The 21,245-nt window shown below is 38.9% G+C and overlaps 1 protein-coding gene across 10 annotated transcripts in view; it reads left to right on the forward strand.

Moving 5' to 3' along the window:
* Positions 1-5,478, forward strand: part of trak1a (trafficking protein, kinesin binding 1a) — a 30,349-nt gene extending 24,871 nt beyond the window's left edge. For 5 of the 10 annotated variants that reach the window (XM_026293519.2, XM_026293516.2, XM_026293518.2 and 2 more), the window contains 2 exons: positions 69-171; positions 1,404-5,478. In XM_026293519.2, coding sequence (XP_026149304.1) covers positions 69-171; positions 1,404-2,454 — 1,154 coding nt within the window. In that variant the 3' untranslated portion in view covers positions 2,455-5,478. Of the gene's footprint in view, positions 1-68; positions 172-496 lie in introns of all 10 variants that reach the window. The other 5 variants (XR_003294852.2, XR_003294851.2, XM_026293521.2 and 2 more) reach the window with 5 other exon arrangements.
* Positions 5,479-21,245: the final 15,767 nt, after the last annotated feature.

Raw genomic sequence — 21,245 nt, forward strand, 5'->3', positions numbered from 1 at the left:
TTGCAGTGTAGTTTGGTGCATTTTGTCTGAAGACTAACAGCTTCTCCTTCTGTTCTCCTCTCATCTAGTTAATTTCCCAGGGAAATGCTTGTCCCATACAAGCTCAACCTACACCTTCACCACCTGCAGAATTCTCCACCCCTCTGATCAGCTGCCCTCTGTGTCCCCGAGGTAAACATGTTGGTTACTTTGTTATACTGAGTTTCAAAATATAATTTGTCTGTAGTAATGTTTCTTTTCTCTTGGTGTGCACAACTGTTTGAAAGTGTAGTGAAGTACTGTGACCACACGATGGCAGCATAGGGTGCATTATGTCTTTATCAAGTGGCACAAAAGGAGGGGTACTACTGTTAAATCTGGTGTTTAAAGAAAGACCACAATGAAAACACTTGCTGCTTTTGTTCCCCTACAGTAGATTGTGAGACATGGCTACTTTTTTTCTGCAGCACCTAGCTCATATGCTCTATGTCCCTATTGTCTGATTTGGCCTTGGCAGGTCATGTGATGAGGAAGATGACATGGAGTTGTATCATATTGTCATGACCGGCATAGAACAAACCCACTGAGTGCACCCATTGTGCACGTGGGTGAGGAAATGCATGGAAGCATCCATTCCTAAAAAACTGTGGGTGTGTGTGAATCAGAACATTGTCAGTTACTTTCTGTAACTCTCAACACAGTCACAGCCTAGATTTAGATTGCCTCTAACATTACAACTAACAATCCAGCTTAACACAAGGCTGTGACTCCAATCACTGATCAAATCTAATATTGTCAGGATTTGAGTTTGGATTCTTTGTAATCACTGAGATCAGTATATGGTGAAAAGAAGCTGAACATTAAGGTCTACTTTCACTACATTTAATGGTCAACAAATGGAGCTGTCTTAGGTGTCATAAGGCTACGCTAATCTGCTCTTTTGGATAACAAGTGGCCATGGATGGGGGAAGACCATAACCCCTGTCTTTGTTCAAGTGAGGTTATTGGCAGTGAGTTTCTGAGCACCTACCACAACGTATTCAATTAATGATCATGCAGTGATGGCTCAGGCAGCTTCTGATCTCTGAAAGCTATAATAAGCACCGTTGTGGTTAGTTTCTTTTCACCATATCCACATCAGAGCATTTAATAATTAACATACTCTGTGTTAAACTGTCTAATACAAAAAGGGTTTAATTCATGCATGGTGGTGTTTCAAGTAAATGGTGTCTGTATTATTTTTTGAGTTGATTGTCACTGAAAACCAAGTACCAAGTCTTGATAACTCATATGCGTCTCTTTCTGTCCCTGTGCTCATATTGATTCACCTAATACCACTTTTCTCATTTTCTACTCTTTCATGTTTCCTCTCCCCTCTTCATCCCTCCATCATCTTTTCTCTATTCTCACTCCTCCATCTACAGCCCAGCTCTAGCCTCTTGTCAGAGTAGTTCTAAAATTGGCATCCCTAGCACCACTTCCTCGTCTATACCATTCTCTGCCCCACATACACCCTCCTACACCCCCTGCTGCACCCCACGCCGCCTCTCCCTGTCTCTTTCCCTGGCTGAGTCCTCCACCAACCTTAGGGACTCTACCAAGACCACCAGCACCTCTCTAGGCCTGGTACGCCTCCTGCTGGAGCGTGGGATCTCTGCCTCAGTGTATAATCCTCTCAGCTGGGACCGTGGGCTGGATGCCAGTGGAGCTTCAACACCCGTGGGAGGAGCACAGGCACCACAGTCCACCAACACATCAGGGGAGACTGATGACAGACGGTTGAGGAAACGCCCAGACACTCTCCTCCTCCAGTCCTCCAGCCCACCCAGGTCCCCCCACTCTAAATCTGCTTCCTCTACCACCACACGCCCTGTTTTTCAGTTTAGTCCATCCACTGATGACCCACCATACTACGACACTTTCCTTGCCTCTAAACCTGCTCGTACCATTCTGAGGGAAGTGCTGGGGGAGGCTGACAAGGAGCGAGTGGGGCAGACAGATGATAATGACAACCAAATAGAAATGCTGAATCTAAGACTTGTGGATAAACTGAAACGTTTCCGTACCCTCTCGCCTCTTTCTGCTTCAGTTTCATCTGGGAGTACACTATTGGCCCCCTTTGGCTCCACTGGAATAGGAAACAGTGCACTGGGTGTGGGGCTTCCAGGGCTGAATGCAGGACTGAGGAGGAATCGAAGCTACCCTGCCATGGTGGGAGCCAGTATGGCTATGAAAGACCCAGGAGGCCCCCCAAGCACAGAGATACTCATACCACATACGATGCAAACCTCAAATACACAAAAAACAGAAATTGACAAAATACAAACAAATCACACACTGGTCACAAAGGCCACACACATACCACAGACACTTTGTGCACCGGAAACGGTCACACCACAAACCACAATACAGAGACACACAAGGCCAAATGACAGACTGCAGAATTCAACAAATAATGATGAAACTGGGACATAAGCTGGCAATATTTAGTATGTTACTTCATATTCCAACACAAACTCACTACATGACTTCACATACACGCACATCAAATTTATTTCCAAAACCAAATCATCATATATAACTAACACATACATACATACATCCTTCAGCTAATGAGTCTGCCCTAAATAACTAAAGAGATGAACAATGAAGTGCAGTACCAACTCCAACAGTTGTTCAACTTTCTAAACAATCTGCAGTCTGATCAATGGAAACTGAATGAAATAGTGAATACACAAGTAGTGGCTGAAACTGTTAACACTGTGGTATCCTCATACACTGTCTGAGCAGACTAATGATGATGGGGTATGTTGCCTTCCTCTGTGTCCACTGTAATTGTATATGCAATATACTGTGTCAAATATCAAATAATGTTAAAGGCCCAGTCTAGTGAAAGTTCTGCAGAGCATTTTCATAACCAGTTTCTCAATGTGAATGTGTGCACTGTTGTAAAAAGCTCAGAGGTGAATTAAAATGTACTGTACTGGCCCGAATATAGCATGATGTTGAGAATAGCTTTGAGGAAATCTGAATTTACTGTATATTCCAGGTCCACACAATTAAGCATTTATTACAGCAAATGTCACTTTTTTTTTTTTTTTTTTAAGAAAGTGCCATATCCTGGGTTGTTTGTAGCATTAATGTAGCCTAGTAAGTTTCTACCATGGTACTGCAAAGAATTTCTGGAAAGCATTTCCCCAATAACAACTAACAATCATACATGACACATCCATAGAACAGGATACATTAAAAACTAAGTTTAGTAAGTGCAGGTGTTTTGATTTAAATATTTAATATTTCTAAAACTAAAGTGGTTATTATACACATCATGCCATCCCAGTGTTGAGTCCATAGTGTGACTGCTGGGCAATAGGAGGAGAGAGTTAATGTTTAAGCCAACCAAAGCTAATACTGTCTAAAGTCATATTTTAAAAACATGTTCATGTTACATTCGGTTCATTATGGTAGTTCATTATGTGTGTCTGCATTATATTGCACTGGAGTTAAATAGAAGCTACAGTGTCACATACAGTGGCATTAGCACTAGAGATTATCTTCTACCAGCAACTCCCTTTTCCTCTCAGTATGTATGTAATCTGTGTTTTCAAAAAAATATATATATAGATTTGGGCTTTATTAATGTGTCTTCTGGCTGTGACTGAATGTGCCTAAAAAACTAACATACTGTGTCTCTTTGGAACATGTTTTCCATTTGTATTACTTGATTAGTATTTTAGTTGCCATAGTAGAGGCACAGTAGAGAGTAAATAAGTAAATTGTTCAAATTAGTGTATTTGCATCTGAACATGCTGAGTTGCTTTGTGTCTGTGTATATTTTTAAATTTGTTGTCTCCAATTGGGTTTGGGTGAAGAATTCCCTTGGATTACAATCCACAGGGACAAGCATGATATAAATGGTAATAAAGACCAGGTCACCATGACATATGGAAAAACACTGGCTACAGAGAAACAAATGGCAAACCTGCAGCAAACACACAACTTTTAGTTATTTTCTCCACCATTCTTTACATAACCCCATAGTATGAGAGTTAAATCCATCATGACTGACGCACAACATGGGCACAAACATCCTAATCCACTAAAATACTGATGAGAGCTGTAACATCAGAAAGTAAAGTCTGCCACAGGCACTTCAGCGCCCCAAACTTTGACTCAAAATCAAAGTTACACTCAAAGACTGAGATGGACTAGGACACAGAGTTAAAGTATGTCTGCAAACCAGTTTTTAATTACTGGCTCATATACATAAGCATAATTTCCTTTGTCAAAATTAAACAAGCATATGGGTGAGAAAACAAAAACATTACAGTATAAACTTGTATGTTTCTGAATAGATAGACTTGAATGTTTTAAAACCAAATGTTGGTTTTAAAAGTAAGAAACTAAGAGACTTTTGTCATAGCTTGTTACTGATCGGATGTTTTCGCCATCACTAACCCAGTTCCAATGTCCACCTTTGGGGAAGCCTGCTTTTCTTCTAATTCTGAATGGACAGAAAGTACAGTAACAAAATTTGAACCTTTATATGATTGCCTTGCACTTTACTGGCCACTGAAGCTGTCCTGATCCAGTTGCCTCATTTTGATCCCTCACACCTGCCTGTACTGTAGCTGAGCACTGTTCATGCAGGTAATGTCAGAGTCTAAAGGTGGACACTGGGACTGGGGCTCTGACTGAACTGAACTGAACTAAACTGAATGAATGAATGAATGTAAAAAAATGTCAGGCACTCATGCTGTCACTGATATGTTGAAATCATATGACTGAAAGATTAAAGGATTAAACTATGTTCTAGGAAAAGATTGATTGTTATATATTAAATCTTGGATTATTAGCAGCACGCATATAACAAAGTCCACTGTACATGTTCAAGTGAAGGACCTTTGCAGTTTTTTGAATCTTTTTTCTTTTTTAATTATTACAGTTTTATGTCTTTACAGTGACCTGAACATTTCTGTGGCACTATGACAGGGTCAAAGTGTTTCAAATGGAAACATCAAACAATGGGTACAGTTAGTTGTCTACAGCCTGTCTACACTGGTGTTGCTCATCACTTCATTACAATTGCACACAAGAATTCACAGTATTTGATAATGATACCACGTGCTAAGACTGAAATGACAAGGAGGTGGTCTGTGTTTGTGTGTATGTGCTTATTTTTGTGTGCATCAACATCTGAATGTAAGTTATTACAGATGAATGTAATGTAATGCTGCTGTAGGGCCATGTATTTGTGTACAGTATGATGATTTTACTTTATTAGCTTATGTTAACCTCAGAAGAGGGATTATTATTACAATGTAAATGTATACAGCATACCTATTCATCATAACTTTTGTAAAGTAACAGTAAATAAAAAGAAAAGAAATTTAGTTGATTATTTTGAGTACAGTGAGGACAGTTTTCTGTTCAGGAACTGAAGTGTTCTATTCTACAGAACAGACTGTAATAAAAACAAATAAATACATGAAGACTGAACAGTTTTCTTTTTGTTTTTTATGCCTGGTCCAATGCTGTCAATCATGCATGCTTTGTTGCAGAGGTCTGGCACCAATGTCCCGATTGAGCATAAAGTACTGATAATGTCACTCACTGTAATGAGCCTGGGTGATATGGTACAAATGAACATCATGATATTAGATATGGTTTTGTGCTCTATACCACAGTAGAGCAAACGATATAACCAAATCACGATAAAATCCCACTCAAATTAACTAAACACAGACTCACACATGAAACACTACAACTCCCAGTATCTGTCACCTGCAGGCCTTTCATGTTTAGTCTCTCCAATGTTTCCCACAACACTCTGCTGGCCCACTGCTCAGAGCTGGCATCAATTATTAACTCGGATCTTGTCTTCTTGTCTTCTGGGCAGTAAAAGGAACTGCTCTTTTGTACAGTATCTGTAGGTCACTGTCAAACCCTACAATCTGGCATGTTTATTGTGCCGACCCATCTTCCTTTGTGCTCAAATAAATCAGAACATTGAAAAACTAACCAACATGAAAACGTCACTGCTAGGTAAACTGATGCACCAACACCACAGTGACACTCGCAGCTTTCTAGACTCACTTCAAAATATAACACTTTGCTAAGGCACTTTAGAATAACTGATGGCCAGGACTCCAGGGATTTATACCTGAAGGAGAATGTGCATTTAGAGTTGGGTCCAAGACTGAATCCATAATAATAACCTGGTGGATCAGTGTACTTAATGATAAAATCCAGATCTCAGACAGCCGAAGACGCAACTATAATATTCCTAATATTCATTATTCAAAGACTAGAGTGCGATGAATAGTTTTTCTAACACTAGTCATTCTTGCTACAGCGTTAATCCACAGGGAGGCAGTGTGTCTCAGAGAACAGAACTGACAGCTGGTGTAAACACAAACCATAGCCAACTCTAACCCTGGAAAAGAAAGCAAAGCAGCACTGAAAGATTAAGAAATGCACCCAGTGTTGGTCTAGTAAACCCATATGTGTGCCTCCTGGCCTCAGAGTGAAGCTCCACAGAGCCCGTCTTTCCTACAGGCTGTCTCGGTGAGGACGTCCAGAACATAACACCACTCAGTGCACCACTCTTCTTCAACTGCACACTAACGCTAAAGAAGCACAGAAACTAGACTTCTAATTTTGTGGGTGGCAATTTGAAAAATACTTATCACTTGCCGTTATCAACTTGGTGCATCTTATTGCTTTGGCATGCTAAAGAGAGGTAGAACACCTGATTGTATAGACTGCCTAAATCTAACTTCTGGTTTTAACAGTAGTGATTTATCATGATCTTTCAAGTCCACTTTCTTCAAATTGTAAAAGCAGAGAGACTGAGTGAGAGATGATAGAGGCAACTCTGACAATGGAAAAGCAAGAGCGCACCAGGTGAATTATGGCAAGAGATGGAAGTGAAAACAATGATGAAGGCAGATGGATATAGCCCAATAGATGGCAATAAAAAGGTTTTTGATGCTTAGTGGAGGACTAGCACTGTCCCAGATGAGAAATGAACACATTCTGCAGAGTTGAGTTAGTCAGGACAGAGAAATAAAGGTAATGGTAATAAAAATGAAGGGGACTATTTACACCGCCATAGTTTGGTCAGGTAATATTAGTCATTGCCTCATATGTTGCCATCTGTGGACAAAGGTAATGGAATGGAACAAGATAACCACAGCAGGCTTTAAAATAAAAGCTACATGGAGTCTATGCAACTTTAAAGATCACTCTTACCGCAAACTGAATGGACATAAATCACAACTAACCCAAAGAAATTACGTCAATTGTCTCTTAAGTTGAAAAAAAAAAAAAAAAAGTCTTTACCTTAATGTATAGAACATAGTGCAGGAACCGTCCTTTAGATGGGTTCTATGTCTTAGAAACGTGCCCTGAAATACAGCATGTCTGGATCTCCACCAAGATCAGATACTTCAGCTACTATTCATGCTTCAAAGCAAAGATTATTCAAGAGACACTTGGGCATGGAATAATTAAGAGCAGCCTGGAAGGAAGGTCCACTTCAGAGACAGGATGTGCGATCATGCCTTCAAGGGGATCAGCAGTAGAGCCAGTCATTTAGGAACAACCAGACACTGTCATACTACACAAATGCAAAAATAACCACAGAATAACCAACAATGGTGAAAAATGACTATAAAGATGCAAAACAACTACAAGTCAATGAACAACTGTTACATGTTTGTGCCCAAGGTCCTAGTATCTCATAATCTAGCCATGCTGCACACACAATGTTGAGCCCCTGATTTGTCATTAGAAAAATCCTGTTAAATATCTTGGAGTCGATGGGAGAAAGTGACATGAAATTTTCAATACAATGTGATTCCCAGACTGTAAATACTATGACCTTATGAGTCCAACTTCCTCTCATTGTAGACTGTTTTCTCTGAAAGGGTGCTTCAGACTTACTATTCTCATCTATGATCATACAGTCATTGCACTGTGTGAGTTTGCATATTTAGGAAAACAGATCTCATAGTAATGTCAGCTCTGTATTGCCTTTGGATCTCTCTCTCTCTCTCTCTCTCTCTCTCTCTCTCTCTCTCTCTCTCTCTCTCTCTCTCTCTCTCTCTCTCTCTCTCTCTCTCTCTCTCTCTCTCTCTCTCTCTCTCTCTCTCTCTCTCTCTCTCTCTCTCTCTCTCTCTCTCTCTCTGATCAGATCAGATCAGATCTAAAGTGCAGCCGTTAGAGATTCTCTAGTCAAGTATAAAACACATGTTCTCTGGACAACAGGAAGTAATATATCTGTAAGCGTGAATCTGTGAAATAGATTTGTTTGTCAGATTCAGTCAGAACGAATGCCAATATGGAATAGATTATATAACAGTTCACTTAACATCACAGCTCTAGATTTATAACATTTTCAAAATGTGGTCAACCATTCTTAACCATCCTCCCTCTCCCACTCTCTCTCTCTTTTTCTCTGTTGCACTGTCCATAATGTTTCATTTTTCCACTGTTTTCCTGACCAGTTCACCACACACTGTGGTTGCATATCTAGATGTAATACTATTGTAGCCTCAAGCAGAAACATAACCATGACATGTCATGGACATAAATCTTTAATGTTTCTTTCTTCTTCAACGTTTCAGAAGGACAACCATCACTGCAGCCCTCCACTGATCTGGGCTATGCAAAACACATGAATGCTGCTTGTAGTTTGCAAACCAAGCATCCGGAGGAACTCTCAAACTATGAGGAACAAGATTCTCTGATCTGATGAAACCAAGATTGAAATGTTTGGTCTCAAATCTTAATGTTATGTCTGTAGGAAACAGGAACCTCATCCGCTGCCCAATACCATCCCAACAGTGAAGCCATGGTGGTGGCAGCATCAAGCTGTGGGGGTGTTTTTCAGCAGCAGACTGGGAGACTGGTCAGGGTTGAGGGGACGTTGAATGGAGCAAAGTACAGAGATATCCTCAATGAAAACCTGTTCCCCAGCGCTCAGGACCTGACACTGGGCCAAAGGTTCACCTTCCAACATGACAACGACCCTAAGCACTAAACACCCTAAGTATCTTCAATTTGTGAATGGATTTTTTAACAGCAACATCTTTCATGTGATTATTAGTAGGTCCTGAAGGAACAACAAAAAGATTAGCTTATGTCTTCCACTGCTGTGGCCTGTGAATGCAAATTGTATGAGCTCAGTCTTCCTCCTCTGCTTCACTCATTAGTTTCACAGTGACATTTTTAATATTTAACATCTAAGTATTAGAAATTGCCAGACATCAAATTAAATGAAGTCAAATAAAGCAGACATGCATTTCTCTCAGTCTGACTGAGAAACCAATATGAGCAGAGAGCAGACACCAAACATTTTGTCTTTCATTTGGAGGAGAAAAAGACACTAATCTGAATAGCAATAGAATAATTACACAACCCCTAAAAACATGAACATAAGAACCTGATAAAATTTCTTTCCAAGTGATGGGAAATAAAAAAGCTTGCACAAAAGTGGACAGTTGATGTCCACAGTTAATTTAATAGCTGATGATCAATTATTCTGTATATCTGTTATCATCAAGTAATTTCTCAAAAGAAATATGCTCCAGATTTGCAATTTTAAGACATAATCATAACTCAAGATCTTCTGGTTTTTGGTTGTGCAAATCTAGCAGGAAAACAGATGACTGATAAAATAATAAGCAGATCAGATGATAATAAAACTAATCAATACTTTCAGCTCTAATGTGCTTTGGGCTCATCCATAAAGAAGAAGTCCAGCCAGCATTGGTTCACCAAACCCTCAACAATATAATTAAGACAGAACAAACTATTCAAAAGTAAAAATGCAACTGGGGATATAGATACACAAAAAGCTGAACGTAGAAAAGCAGAAAACACTTTAATCTCGAAAGAAACAATCCACCACCTGAAACACAGCCAGATGTCAAACAACACAACAACACAACCAGTGCAATCGTGCATTTGGCCAGGGCACATTTAAGGCAGTGTAATCTATTAGATTAGATGTTACAATCATAATCTATGATTTTTAGTTTTTTTTTTTTTTTTTTCAAAGAAGTAAAATTGGTCCAGGTCTGTAACAAATGCACTCGAGGAGTCTGTGCCCAGTTCAAACACCTCCTCCTGTTGTTCTGATTCACTAGAGCCACTGTTATTCTTGGGCTGTTTGACATTGGGTAATTAACTACACGTTCCTATGTGTACTTTGTTATTCTCAAGGTCATATTTAACAAATTGTTAAACAGTACACAGCAGAGATGGAGAAGAGAGGACATTTTGATGACATAGCAAAGATGTGAGTTGGAGCCACATGTTTGGGTCACACGAGGGTACCGGTTCTTATTTGAAGCTGTGCTCAGGTTTCTGTTTAGGAACAGTGATGACATTTCTGCTGCAATGTTGTATTTAGCAGTCTCTGTTCGTATCACCTGCGTCATCAGAAGACTGTAGAGCGAGATGACATGACATGAAGACGGATATGTCACCCTTTATTTATTTGTTAAAGTACATTTGTGTGTGAGAGGGATTATTTTTTACATATTCTGGACAAAATAAGAGTTAACAGTTTAAGGCCGAGCACTAACAGAAACTGTTATCCTATTTCCATAGGATTTTTTCTTGATGTACTCTCTTTTTTAAAAATAACAACCTTCTAGCTTGTAATGTCCATTCTACTAATTTATGGGCTTCAACTTGTGATTATGCCACAGTGCTTAATGTTTCACAGTAATGTAAACTGATGTTGCCCACTTAGCTATTGAGACCACTCATATAATCAGATGTAAACATAAATGGATGTAAGAAAATCTACTAAAGTGGGTTAGTGTTTGAGATCATCCTCCAAAGATAAAACTAAACATCAATTATTTGAACTAAAGCTTGTGGAAACTTTGCACAGTCAGCAATGAAAGTACTGCAAGATGTGAGTTAAAAGCTGTGGAGGTGTTTAAAGGTGCCAAAATGAACTGAAGGCACTGTGTGTATGGCAGCTGGAAAAGGGAATGAATGTACTGATGGGCCAGCTTTTATAACCTAAAGGACTCCGACTCTTCAATCAGGACAATCCACCAGACACAGCGGGATGGACATTGAACCCGCTTCCATTAACACTAAGCACTACAGCAGCCTTTACTCCTCAAAGACCAAGGTAAGAGTAAAAATATCCACTTTTATATCTGCTTTAAACAGAGAAGAGTCCATTTAATACGTGTGTTGATTTCCAAAGTGCTTGATAAAATCTGCATGTTATATGTACAATAACAACACACTTCTCTGTCATCACTGTGTATAGAAGATTAATGTCACCTTGTGTAATAAATCAGCACAGTCAAACTACAATTGTTAATCATTACAGGTTTTAACAGGTTTTCTGCTAATAACAATATGACAGAAGCATTCAATAAACCCTAACAAACAATTTGCATTGACAACATGGTGTTTTTATTGTATATGGAACTACCAACACAAACAATTTTCATATCTATCATCTACATTTCACATTTACAACTGAAGGTTGGTGGTTTTCCTATCTGTCGCCCTCTGTGTCGGTCCATTTGATTTGTGTACTTTATAAACATTAGGGCCACATTTTACTCTCATGCTTGTGTGTTTTATGGCTCCTATCTCCTGTGGTTATATCCTAATGTCTTTATGGCTGCTTGTAATGGCCAACAACAGAGCAAAGGAAGGACAGATGGAAAGGAAAAGGAAGATTAAAGACTGTGTGTGAGTGTGCACTAAAGGTGTGTTACAGTCTGTCATTACTGCACTGTTGTCTATAGTATAGACCTGTCTATTTTCATATAAGCTATATAGCATTTTGCACATTCCCTGCGCAACATGTATTCAGTAACCAACTCTGCAGGACCAGAACGCATTTATTTTAGCAGGAGATGCATCTAACCTACACAGAGCTGTTAATACCGACTGAACAATGCCAGCTCTAAAAAGCTTGGACTTATACCACCATGGAATAAAAATCAGAAACATACACCATCAATTGGAGCCATGATACTGTACACAAAATACTGTATTCTCATCTTGTAAAGTTGCAAAGGTGAATGTTGTAGCATACAGTGGATTATGGACAGATCATCTTTTGGCAAACCTAAGCCCAACATTCAGTTGGCTCCGCTCTGGTCTCTACTAACTTCTTTTTGAGAACTACCTGGCTCTTTAACATCTACACGCTCCACGATTCTCAGGCTGCCAACTTTGCCTGTCTGCTGTTTGGTGCTGGGTGGACATGACTGGCTTTACATCAGACCTGGGTAAGATAATGATCTCTTTAAAACCTACAGTCTATAAGCACAACATACTGCTGCACCAGTCTGTCTTCTGGTGCAGCAGAGGTGTTTTTAAAATTGCACCAGCCTACTGAAGCAGAGGTAACTCAATAATATGAATCGGCTTTAGTTCAAATTTGTTTAATGTTGACTTTTTAAAACGGTGACAGTCCTGGAGTCAAGTGATAATTCTCATTACTACTTGGTCATGTGACCCACTGTTAACATAAAAAATAACATGTCATCTTCTTCCATCCATCTACTCTAATCAGTTATACAGTATAGACAGACACTGATCTATTATTCTCCATTTCATAAGGTTGTGATGTTGGTCTCAGTCTGTGTGTGTGTCCCAGACAACAGCTTCAAGGCCTCATACAGTGATGCTAATTGTTCAGCGATGGAGCCATTATTAGACTATTTGCATGATGAGTCTTGGCGTGATGATTTCCATTTCAGGACGCTCGGCTCTAACCTAAAGTGGCATTCTAATACGAAATGTCACCAGTGCAACTACTGAGCAATTTCAAACCAATAACTGGCCATTAAATTAAACCCTCCCACTGGAAGAAACACCATCCTCTCTGAGAAATAAAGAAAAAATAAAATGGACCTGAGTGTTATAAATATAAGGAAAATGCTGCTAAAAGTTCAGGCATAAATAGTGAGCAACATCCCACCACAACTGAGACGTCATCTGCTACGCAAATTCATAAGCACCGTGCTGACGCCAACACACTCAGCCCCAGGCCTTACATACACAACACACACACAAACAGTTCAATTCATAACAATATAGAGTCATAGAAACAAACAAATAAAACTGAGTCACAATACACACAAGCACAGGCATGCTGCTGCTACTTTGATTGTTCAGTTCGGCCCCTTGACTGTGAGTTCATGACATGTTAGTATGCACAGGCACGCTTGCTAATCACAACTGTTCACATCATGAGTGGACTCTGTCTCTGCATCTGTCATTGTACAACAGGATGGGTCACAGCCGTGGCCTACATCACTCTCTTTCATTATATCTGTCACTTTGGAGGCTTTTTGGTTAAACAGATTCAGAGTCTGCCATTATGTGTTTGTGTTTCAACATATGTCTTCACTGGAAAGATCCAATTCTCATACTTTCACCGTACAGACTAAAATTTTCTCCAAAGGCCACTATGTATCAAGCGCCATGATTTTCACTCAGGCAGAATAATCAAACAGGGTCCTCGATGTAATGCTCAGGGGAGGTACTTTCACGCCTTCCGCTATCAAATCAGAAGTGGGCTCCACTCTAACTGCCCTGATACATTCAAAAAATCAAACATGTTTTTGAATGTTGAGTGGTTGGCTAAATTATGATGATAATTTAAAAATGAATCCATCACCACAGTGTCAGATTCACTTATGCTTCACTTAGAGGCAGAGGCAAAATAACAGCCTTTTCTTTGGCACACAGCACCAAATTAAACGGAAATACAGTACTTTAGGAAAGGAGTGTGTCCATGTGCAGTGTTTTAACCATAAGTTAGTTATTTTAGAAGAACTTTAAATTTAAAACAATGAGCACAATACAGCAACTGTGCAGCAGGACATAGCCCAAAAATTATAACTAAACTTTTACAAATAATGGTAGATTGAAAACAGCAGCAAATTATCAATTACCTAAACAATTAATTATAAGAATAACTGGCAATTCATTTTTTGATCAACTAAACATTTCAGTAGAGTGCTGTAAAATAATAAAAGCCTCATACTATAAAACCCTGAAAAAGCTGTAAGCTAAATATAGAAAGTTTAATATTTTACTGGGAGACAGTAAATTTTAAACCTTTAAGAATAGTTTAATATTGCTCTGTTTCTCTACATGTAGTTATGTTAGATTATTTACACAGCAATGGAAAAATCATTATTCCGATTCTTCTTGAATAAATCTTACTAGTTGCCATGCTGTATGCTGTAGTGTCAAAAAGATTTACAACATTTTTATAACTTGTCCACAGGTAGAGATGTTGCACACTGATTATTTTTGTATGGCGCCTGTGGGATTAATCATTCAAGCTGTGTTGTACTGACATTTTTAGCACCTGATGCAGTCAAAATATTTAGTAATTTAATTTATTATTTAATTTATTTATGGATATTATCTGTCATTCATACACAAAAGTGAAGTTGTGTGTCCTTTTCTTGCAGAAATTTGTATTTAACCAATAAAGCCATGAAACCTTGACATCTACAGCAGGTTGTATATGCCTGGTATTGATTTTAAGGTGGTCAATAATGAAATGCTCAACAGTGTTAACTGTGATTTATGATCCCACCTGTCCCAGCAGTGACCCTAAGCCTCCATACTGCTCAGCATTGTCAGAGGAGGCCATTATGGTAACAATCACAGGAAGTAGCAAGTACTTTAGCATGTGCAGTATGAGCCGGAGTGTTTACAAGACACAAGTGTGTGTTCCTAATGATGTGTGTCTGTTCTTGTCAGGCAGAGCAGTACTGGGATTATAGATGGAGCTTATTTACATGTATATGAAAGGGGAAAGATACAGTTTTTCCTGTTTTGTGAATGATGGTGATTGAATAGCTACTATCTACGTGTAAGTGTGTGCACACAGTCAGTGGCAGGTTGATAAGAGGCTCCTAGTTGTGTTTACTGACCAACAGATGACATATTGATTATTATTTGATGAATCCCAGTCTATGCTTTTGCTGTGCTCTAAGGATTCACTTAGTTTTGATCTGCCAAGATCAAATTTTACTCTGGATCGTTGTGGGCTGGAAATTCAACCAGATGGTAAAAAACATCACTCATTTGCAGATTGAGATAAAGCAACATATGTTAATTAAACATGCTGGAACACCGTGTGGAGGACACAGATTGTTGCATAGTCAAACAGGTTTTATACTTGAGTCAAGAAAAGGACATTGAACTAAAAATCATTCTCTGTCCTACTTGAACTATATATATCTCTCATTCTGGTGACTGACTTAATGAGTTTGGCTACAGCCCAACAAAATTAATCTGGGTAGTATGCTATGCATTTTAATAACCAGTAGATGCTGCAAACAGATTACACTCAGCTGGCAGAGACTCAAATTTGACAAGACATGTATATCAAAAGTGTGTGGCAGTGGAGTTGTGTGTCCATTAGCATGGAAAACATGTTTAACACACCAAAATAAACAAACATCTCAAGAAACGTTTACTGTCTAACCAACCCCAACAGTCGCATGTTAAAACTTCCTACACCTCTGTTCTTCCCATCACATCCTGTTTCCTACTGTAGCTACAGTGTCAAGTATGGAGGCCTGGTTGTGACAAACTACACAAAATTCTTCAATCCAAATCCAGCCGAACACTGTGGTTATGGCTAATCTGTCACCAAGTCCTCACATTACACAAAGTTTTCCCAAATTTCAATTTAGTTATTAAGTATGAAGGTAAGATTATGATCATGCTAAAAAAAAAAAAAAAAAAACAAACAAACAAAAAAAACATGCAACCAGAAATTGTTGCTAACATTCAAAAATTAACATAAAATTTTGTGCAAACAAATACGGCTCAGCCACCACTGCAATTAAATATAAAGTTTAAGTTACTGAGCTCTGCCCGGAACCCCATAGTTTAAGAGTACATAATATCACAGCCAGCAATTGAACATTGTAATTACAAATGATGCCTGCTCCCAGTCTGTGGTATCACCCTGTCATCTGCTCTGCTGCTGAGAACAGCAGCCTCTGCTGAACAGGAGCTCTTTGTTCTCGCTTCACAAGAATTGAAATCATTTTCATAAATGTAGCTCATTAGACTCCACCACTCACTACATAAAAGTAACATTAGTTTTCTTCTAACTCACAAATTCTGTTAGCATAATGAGCACCACACGGGTTCAGCGGGTGAATAGGACAGGCAGACCAGCTGACTACAGGGAGAGTCAAGGTGTCACTTTTCTTTGGGTGGTATCATCTCAAATACACCACTACTCTGCTGTGTCTGAGTGGCACACCACCCGCCTTGGCCATGAAAGACACAGAGAGGAGGGAAGCCAAGTTTGTAGTCGACCTAAATTTTGTCATTATCACTTATGTTAAAATACGTCAAATCCACCGGAATTACTACCCACTCAACTAACATGATGCTGAGTAAAGCAGTATGGAGCACTTATAATTGGAAAACTGGAGTGTAAATACAAGGAGAGTTTCTGGCCCCATATATGTGCATCTCTATTTTAATGCATCATTAACCACATCAAACATATTCTGAACATGGCTCAGATCTTCTGGAATTGTATCTAAAAACCTATGCCAGTAATAGATTTTTTTTAATATCACAGCACTGTAGGATATTTCTTTGTGAACTAATATCGTTTAAGGCTGTAACAAATGTTAACACTTTATCTCTAATCTAACTTCAGTATCAGCAGGGTTAGGTTAAGGCTTTAATGGATTATAGAAAATGACTTAGGCCCACTGAGGGGAACTTAGGTTCACTTTATATGGCTTTGCTGTTAATCGAGCAGCTTTGTGATGGATGACTGATCCACTGGGTTGGCCGATGGATAAAGTTAAAAACAAGAACGAGACGTGCACAAATGGCTGGATGGATGATGATGATGATGATGATGATGATGATGATGACGATGATGATGACGATGACTACCCAAAAGTTCAATAAAGATGGATTAATAGAGTAAATCTACAGTTTCATAAGGAACCCTGGCTGAAATCTGAAATTAATTTTCATCCTATAATTTACAACTGTCAGGGAAAAAAATAAATCATAAACTTAGTTTGAAGAAAACTAAGATTGATATATTTCACAGCGGCTAGTTCATGTGGGGGGAAAAGTCAACAATGACTAGAAATGTTATTTTTCCATCAGTGTTGTGACTGATCACTACTTAGTAAGATGGACTTGTAAGAACTTGAGTGAGATGAAAACTACTCAGGTTGCCAGTCAGATGCTAATAGGGAATTATAATATGAAAGATGGTGAGTGGTAAGAGCAGAACAGTAGAGCAACAATTACTCCCCACTGAACAACAATTACTGGATTTCCTTGGGAAAAGAACAGAAACAGCAAAACTAAAAACCACTTACTGAGCTACAACTAATTGCCTTGTTTTGACAGCTTCTGCTTAGCGAAACCAACACACTAACTTATTGGTTAGACTGGGTTCAGGTAAAACGAAGCTGCTTTAAAAAGGTAATTCTCCTCTACAGGAACATACTGCTGGTGCATGCTTTGCTTTGTCAAACACTCACATTGAGGTGAATATGAGGGGTTCATTGATATTTTCAAATATGAAATCTGAACCCTGCTAATAAATGTGTCAGCTGGACTGAGATGTTCATGGCACAATTGAAGCCAACTGACTGTGGCCAACATTAACTTTAGGCATTTCACCTAATTTCTTCCCCTTTTCACTATTAAACTGTTGTCACTGAACACTAGGGCTCAACAACATGGTCAGAAAATACTATCACAATATTTTTTTTTAATCTTAATTGACTTTGATGATTCCCACTATGGAGATTTGATGCCACTAACAAGAAAGGAAACACATTCAAATGTTTGTTAGACAACAAAGACACATCATATAATGCTCCATGCCAGTGTTAATGCTGCTGCTCTGCTCTCCAGTGCTGTACTGTTTTTAAAAATGTTTCAATATTTATACCCAGACTCAGCCACTTTCATTAGACTTTCAAACACTGTTCTCCACTATTCCCACTGGCATCATGTCTTTCACTCCATCATATAAAATTGCAGTCGATGTGTCCCTGCTTCTTTTTGAGCTCTTATCTGGCAGGAACTGGAAAGGCCAACAGGAGCAACTACTTCTGAACTAACAGTACCACGAGAGGCTAGTTAACAAGCTTGTGTGCTAGTCCTGTCCTGTGGGAGTGCACATTTTGTCTTTCTGTACACTGGAATAGTAACATTTCCTTTGCAAATGATGAAAAAGGTTTGCTGTGTTTGTTTTTGCTGCATGGGCACCGGTCACCTGTATAGTTTGCAAAAGGTATCACTCTGCTGTTTATGCAGCTTTTGAAATGCAAACCACTTCTACAGGATTGTTGTGCAGATGGTTGACCCAAATACAGAACAGATACATTATCAGATTGTATCAGTTTATCATCATTGTTTTATGATAGTTATAAAGATCATTTTAAGCCTCAGCCTTAGTTGATGCCATCGCAGTTCATATTCAGCAGTTCTCTTGCATAGTGCAGTGCATAACAAGTGATTTACAACAGGAGGCTTGAGGGTTTGGTTGGATCACAACACTGGTCCACACAGAAAATCTCTTTGTTGTCTTGTCGACTGTGACTCTTTAAATCATTTTGTCATTAGCCGCCTGCTCATAGTGCCTTACACTAAAATCATTATTTTTCATTAGCTACTTGGAGCTTTTTTTGTTGCTTGACTTGCTGTAATGTACATGGTCACTTTAATCTGGAATTTATGTCCATGTGCTGTCTGTGAACTGTGTTTTCGTACTTGCTTTATTGATGTGTTGCACAAAAAATCTGTACATTATTCCTGCAGGCAACCAATAAACTCTTAGTGTGTTTTTATAGGCATTATTATTCTAGCACTCAATAATCTTTATGGGACTGTATCGGCTCTCTTCCTCCCTTTCTCTATCAGCCTGCCTGTCATGCTTTCTCACCTGCCCTTTTTGTCATTGTCTTAATTAGACACAGAATACATGCATGAAACAACAGTCTGATCTAAAATAATGCAAACACCATTTTTGGCCTTTCCGTTGCACAGACGTAATTCTGAGACAAGCTCTTTTAACATTCAGAGAGGCTGTTAGTCAACCTGAAAGACAGACAAGGTCAGCAAACAGCACTCCAACCTAATGTGGCAGCACAGTGATTACACCACAGTGCGTGTGTGGGTCCTACCACTGTCAAAGTGTATATGAGATGAGTGTTTCTTTGTACTTAATAAAAGACAAGTGACTCTGCAGAGTGACTCAGAGCCAATTAAACACCACTCCTTCTGACCTGCCCTTCTTCCTTGAGCCTCCTCAGTCATCTAACTCACAAATCAGACCTCTGGATTAGAGCCAGCAATGCATCCTCTTCTTGACCTCTTTCATGACTCTGTGTTAGAATTAAAAAATAATAAAAGACCAAGTTATATTACAGACGTGATTTAGCGTTATGTTAACAATAAGAAAAGGGTCATATTTAGTTTAGGAAACAAGCAAACTGAATACTTGATACCCACGGGTGAGATTGAAACCAGCTCAGCCGTGACAGAAATATGTAAATCTATTTTGCTCCAGTGACAATAAGTCACATGCTGTCAATTTGAGTCCAGAACGGCTATGTCTGCCTTTTTCTTCCATTAGATTTTTTTTCTTACAGATTAAAGAAAAGTTTCAGTTGCTTGTAAAGTCATTAAAAGATTTCAAATCAGATATGTTGTCACATTTGGTGTTATCAGATCACTAGTAGGAAACAAAATGTAAATATAGTCATTAACAGGTGATCGATCCCTCAATCTGACATTTCCTAAAGACAATACTGTAATGTGACTTTTGCATCACAAAATTCAGTCTGTCTGTGAATACACCTGTTGATGTGTCAGAACATGGTGAAAAATGCTATTTGTGTGCAAAAGTTGTATGTGTCCTGGCTGTAGCTCAGACAGCTGAAATAAATATAGTAATGCTGTGATAAATAACACAGATGTCGAAAGCGACATTGGAGGGTAAACACTAAATCGTCAGCCGTGACCCCAGTATGAAAACGAAATCAACATGAGAGTGCACGATCATGGACCAACATTTGTGCTGCTCAACCAGCTGCTTTCTATCAAATTACATAGACAACAGAGTAACAATAGGTTGTTGACCAAGTGTTGTACATGCAGCAGTCGTTCGCATTATGATGACTGATCACCAACCCACACTAATGACAACACTGTTTGATATGTGGGTGTCTGGATGTAAAATAAAAGGCATGACTAAGTGCATTGTGTCTACAGGACGTACGTGCATGAGTATATCTCATATCTCAAGGTAATACAAAGGTCAAAGAGTGTGTGTGTTTTATTATAAAAGTAAAACTAAGACCATTGGAGAACAGCTAACAATATCCATTAACACTGTCAGTGTTATGTAAGACTGATGGGACAGGATGCTAAATACTACAGCATGTGCAGAACAAGCAGAGATAATCAGACTGCAGTGGATGGCTCTGTGAATATATATGCTCAACATCTGCAGAGGCTGTTTGCCTTTCCTCATCCTGATGCCAACACAAGTACTCCTCTGTAAGAGTGTGTGTATGTATATGTATGAATGTGTATGTGTGTGTGTGTGCACAGGTAGAAATCACAGAGCTCCTCTGAATATATGGTGAATATATTTGTCACCTGTCTCCTGTGTGATGCTCCACAACACACAGACCCTATAATTTACTGAACATTATGGCAAATATCGTCTCACTGGTGCTTTTCAATCGCTGATTGGAGACATAAGCAGGACATATACTGTGACAGAGGGAATGAAGAGAGGACAACATCCATATAATCATGTTTTTACTACCTGTTTGTTATTATCTATAATAACTCAAGTTGAGTTTTGCTTTGGTCTTATTTTACTTGAAATCTTCATATTTCCTCTTCAGGGAAGAGTCAGAGTTGATATAGTGGAAAAATTACATTTTTTAGTCTCATGCCTTTCTTTAACACGTGTGTGTATACACTTTAGTTGACTTACAGCTTGTCTGAGGTTCCCCCAGAACACTGTTAACTAAAAACTCCACCACTGATCCCAAAATTTGAATTATTGGCCATTTTAATCCTCCCTCTACAGTACATAACGCACATGTAGCTGAAAGTGCAGTATGCTGCCTCACAAAAACCAAATGATGTGTTGACGTGAATGTCATAACTATGAATTCAGGTAAAATAAAAGGGAAACAACGAAGTGGATGTTTCCTTCTCAT

Source organism: Mastacembelus armatus, chromosome 16 (assembly GCF_900324485.2).
Source record: "Mastacembelus armatus chromosome 16, fMasArm1.2, whole genome shotgun sequence".
Classification (NCBI taxonomy): Eukaryota; Metazoa; Chordata; class Actinopteri; order Synbranchiformes; family Mastacembelidae; genus Mastacembelus; species Mastacembelus armatus.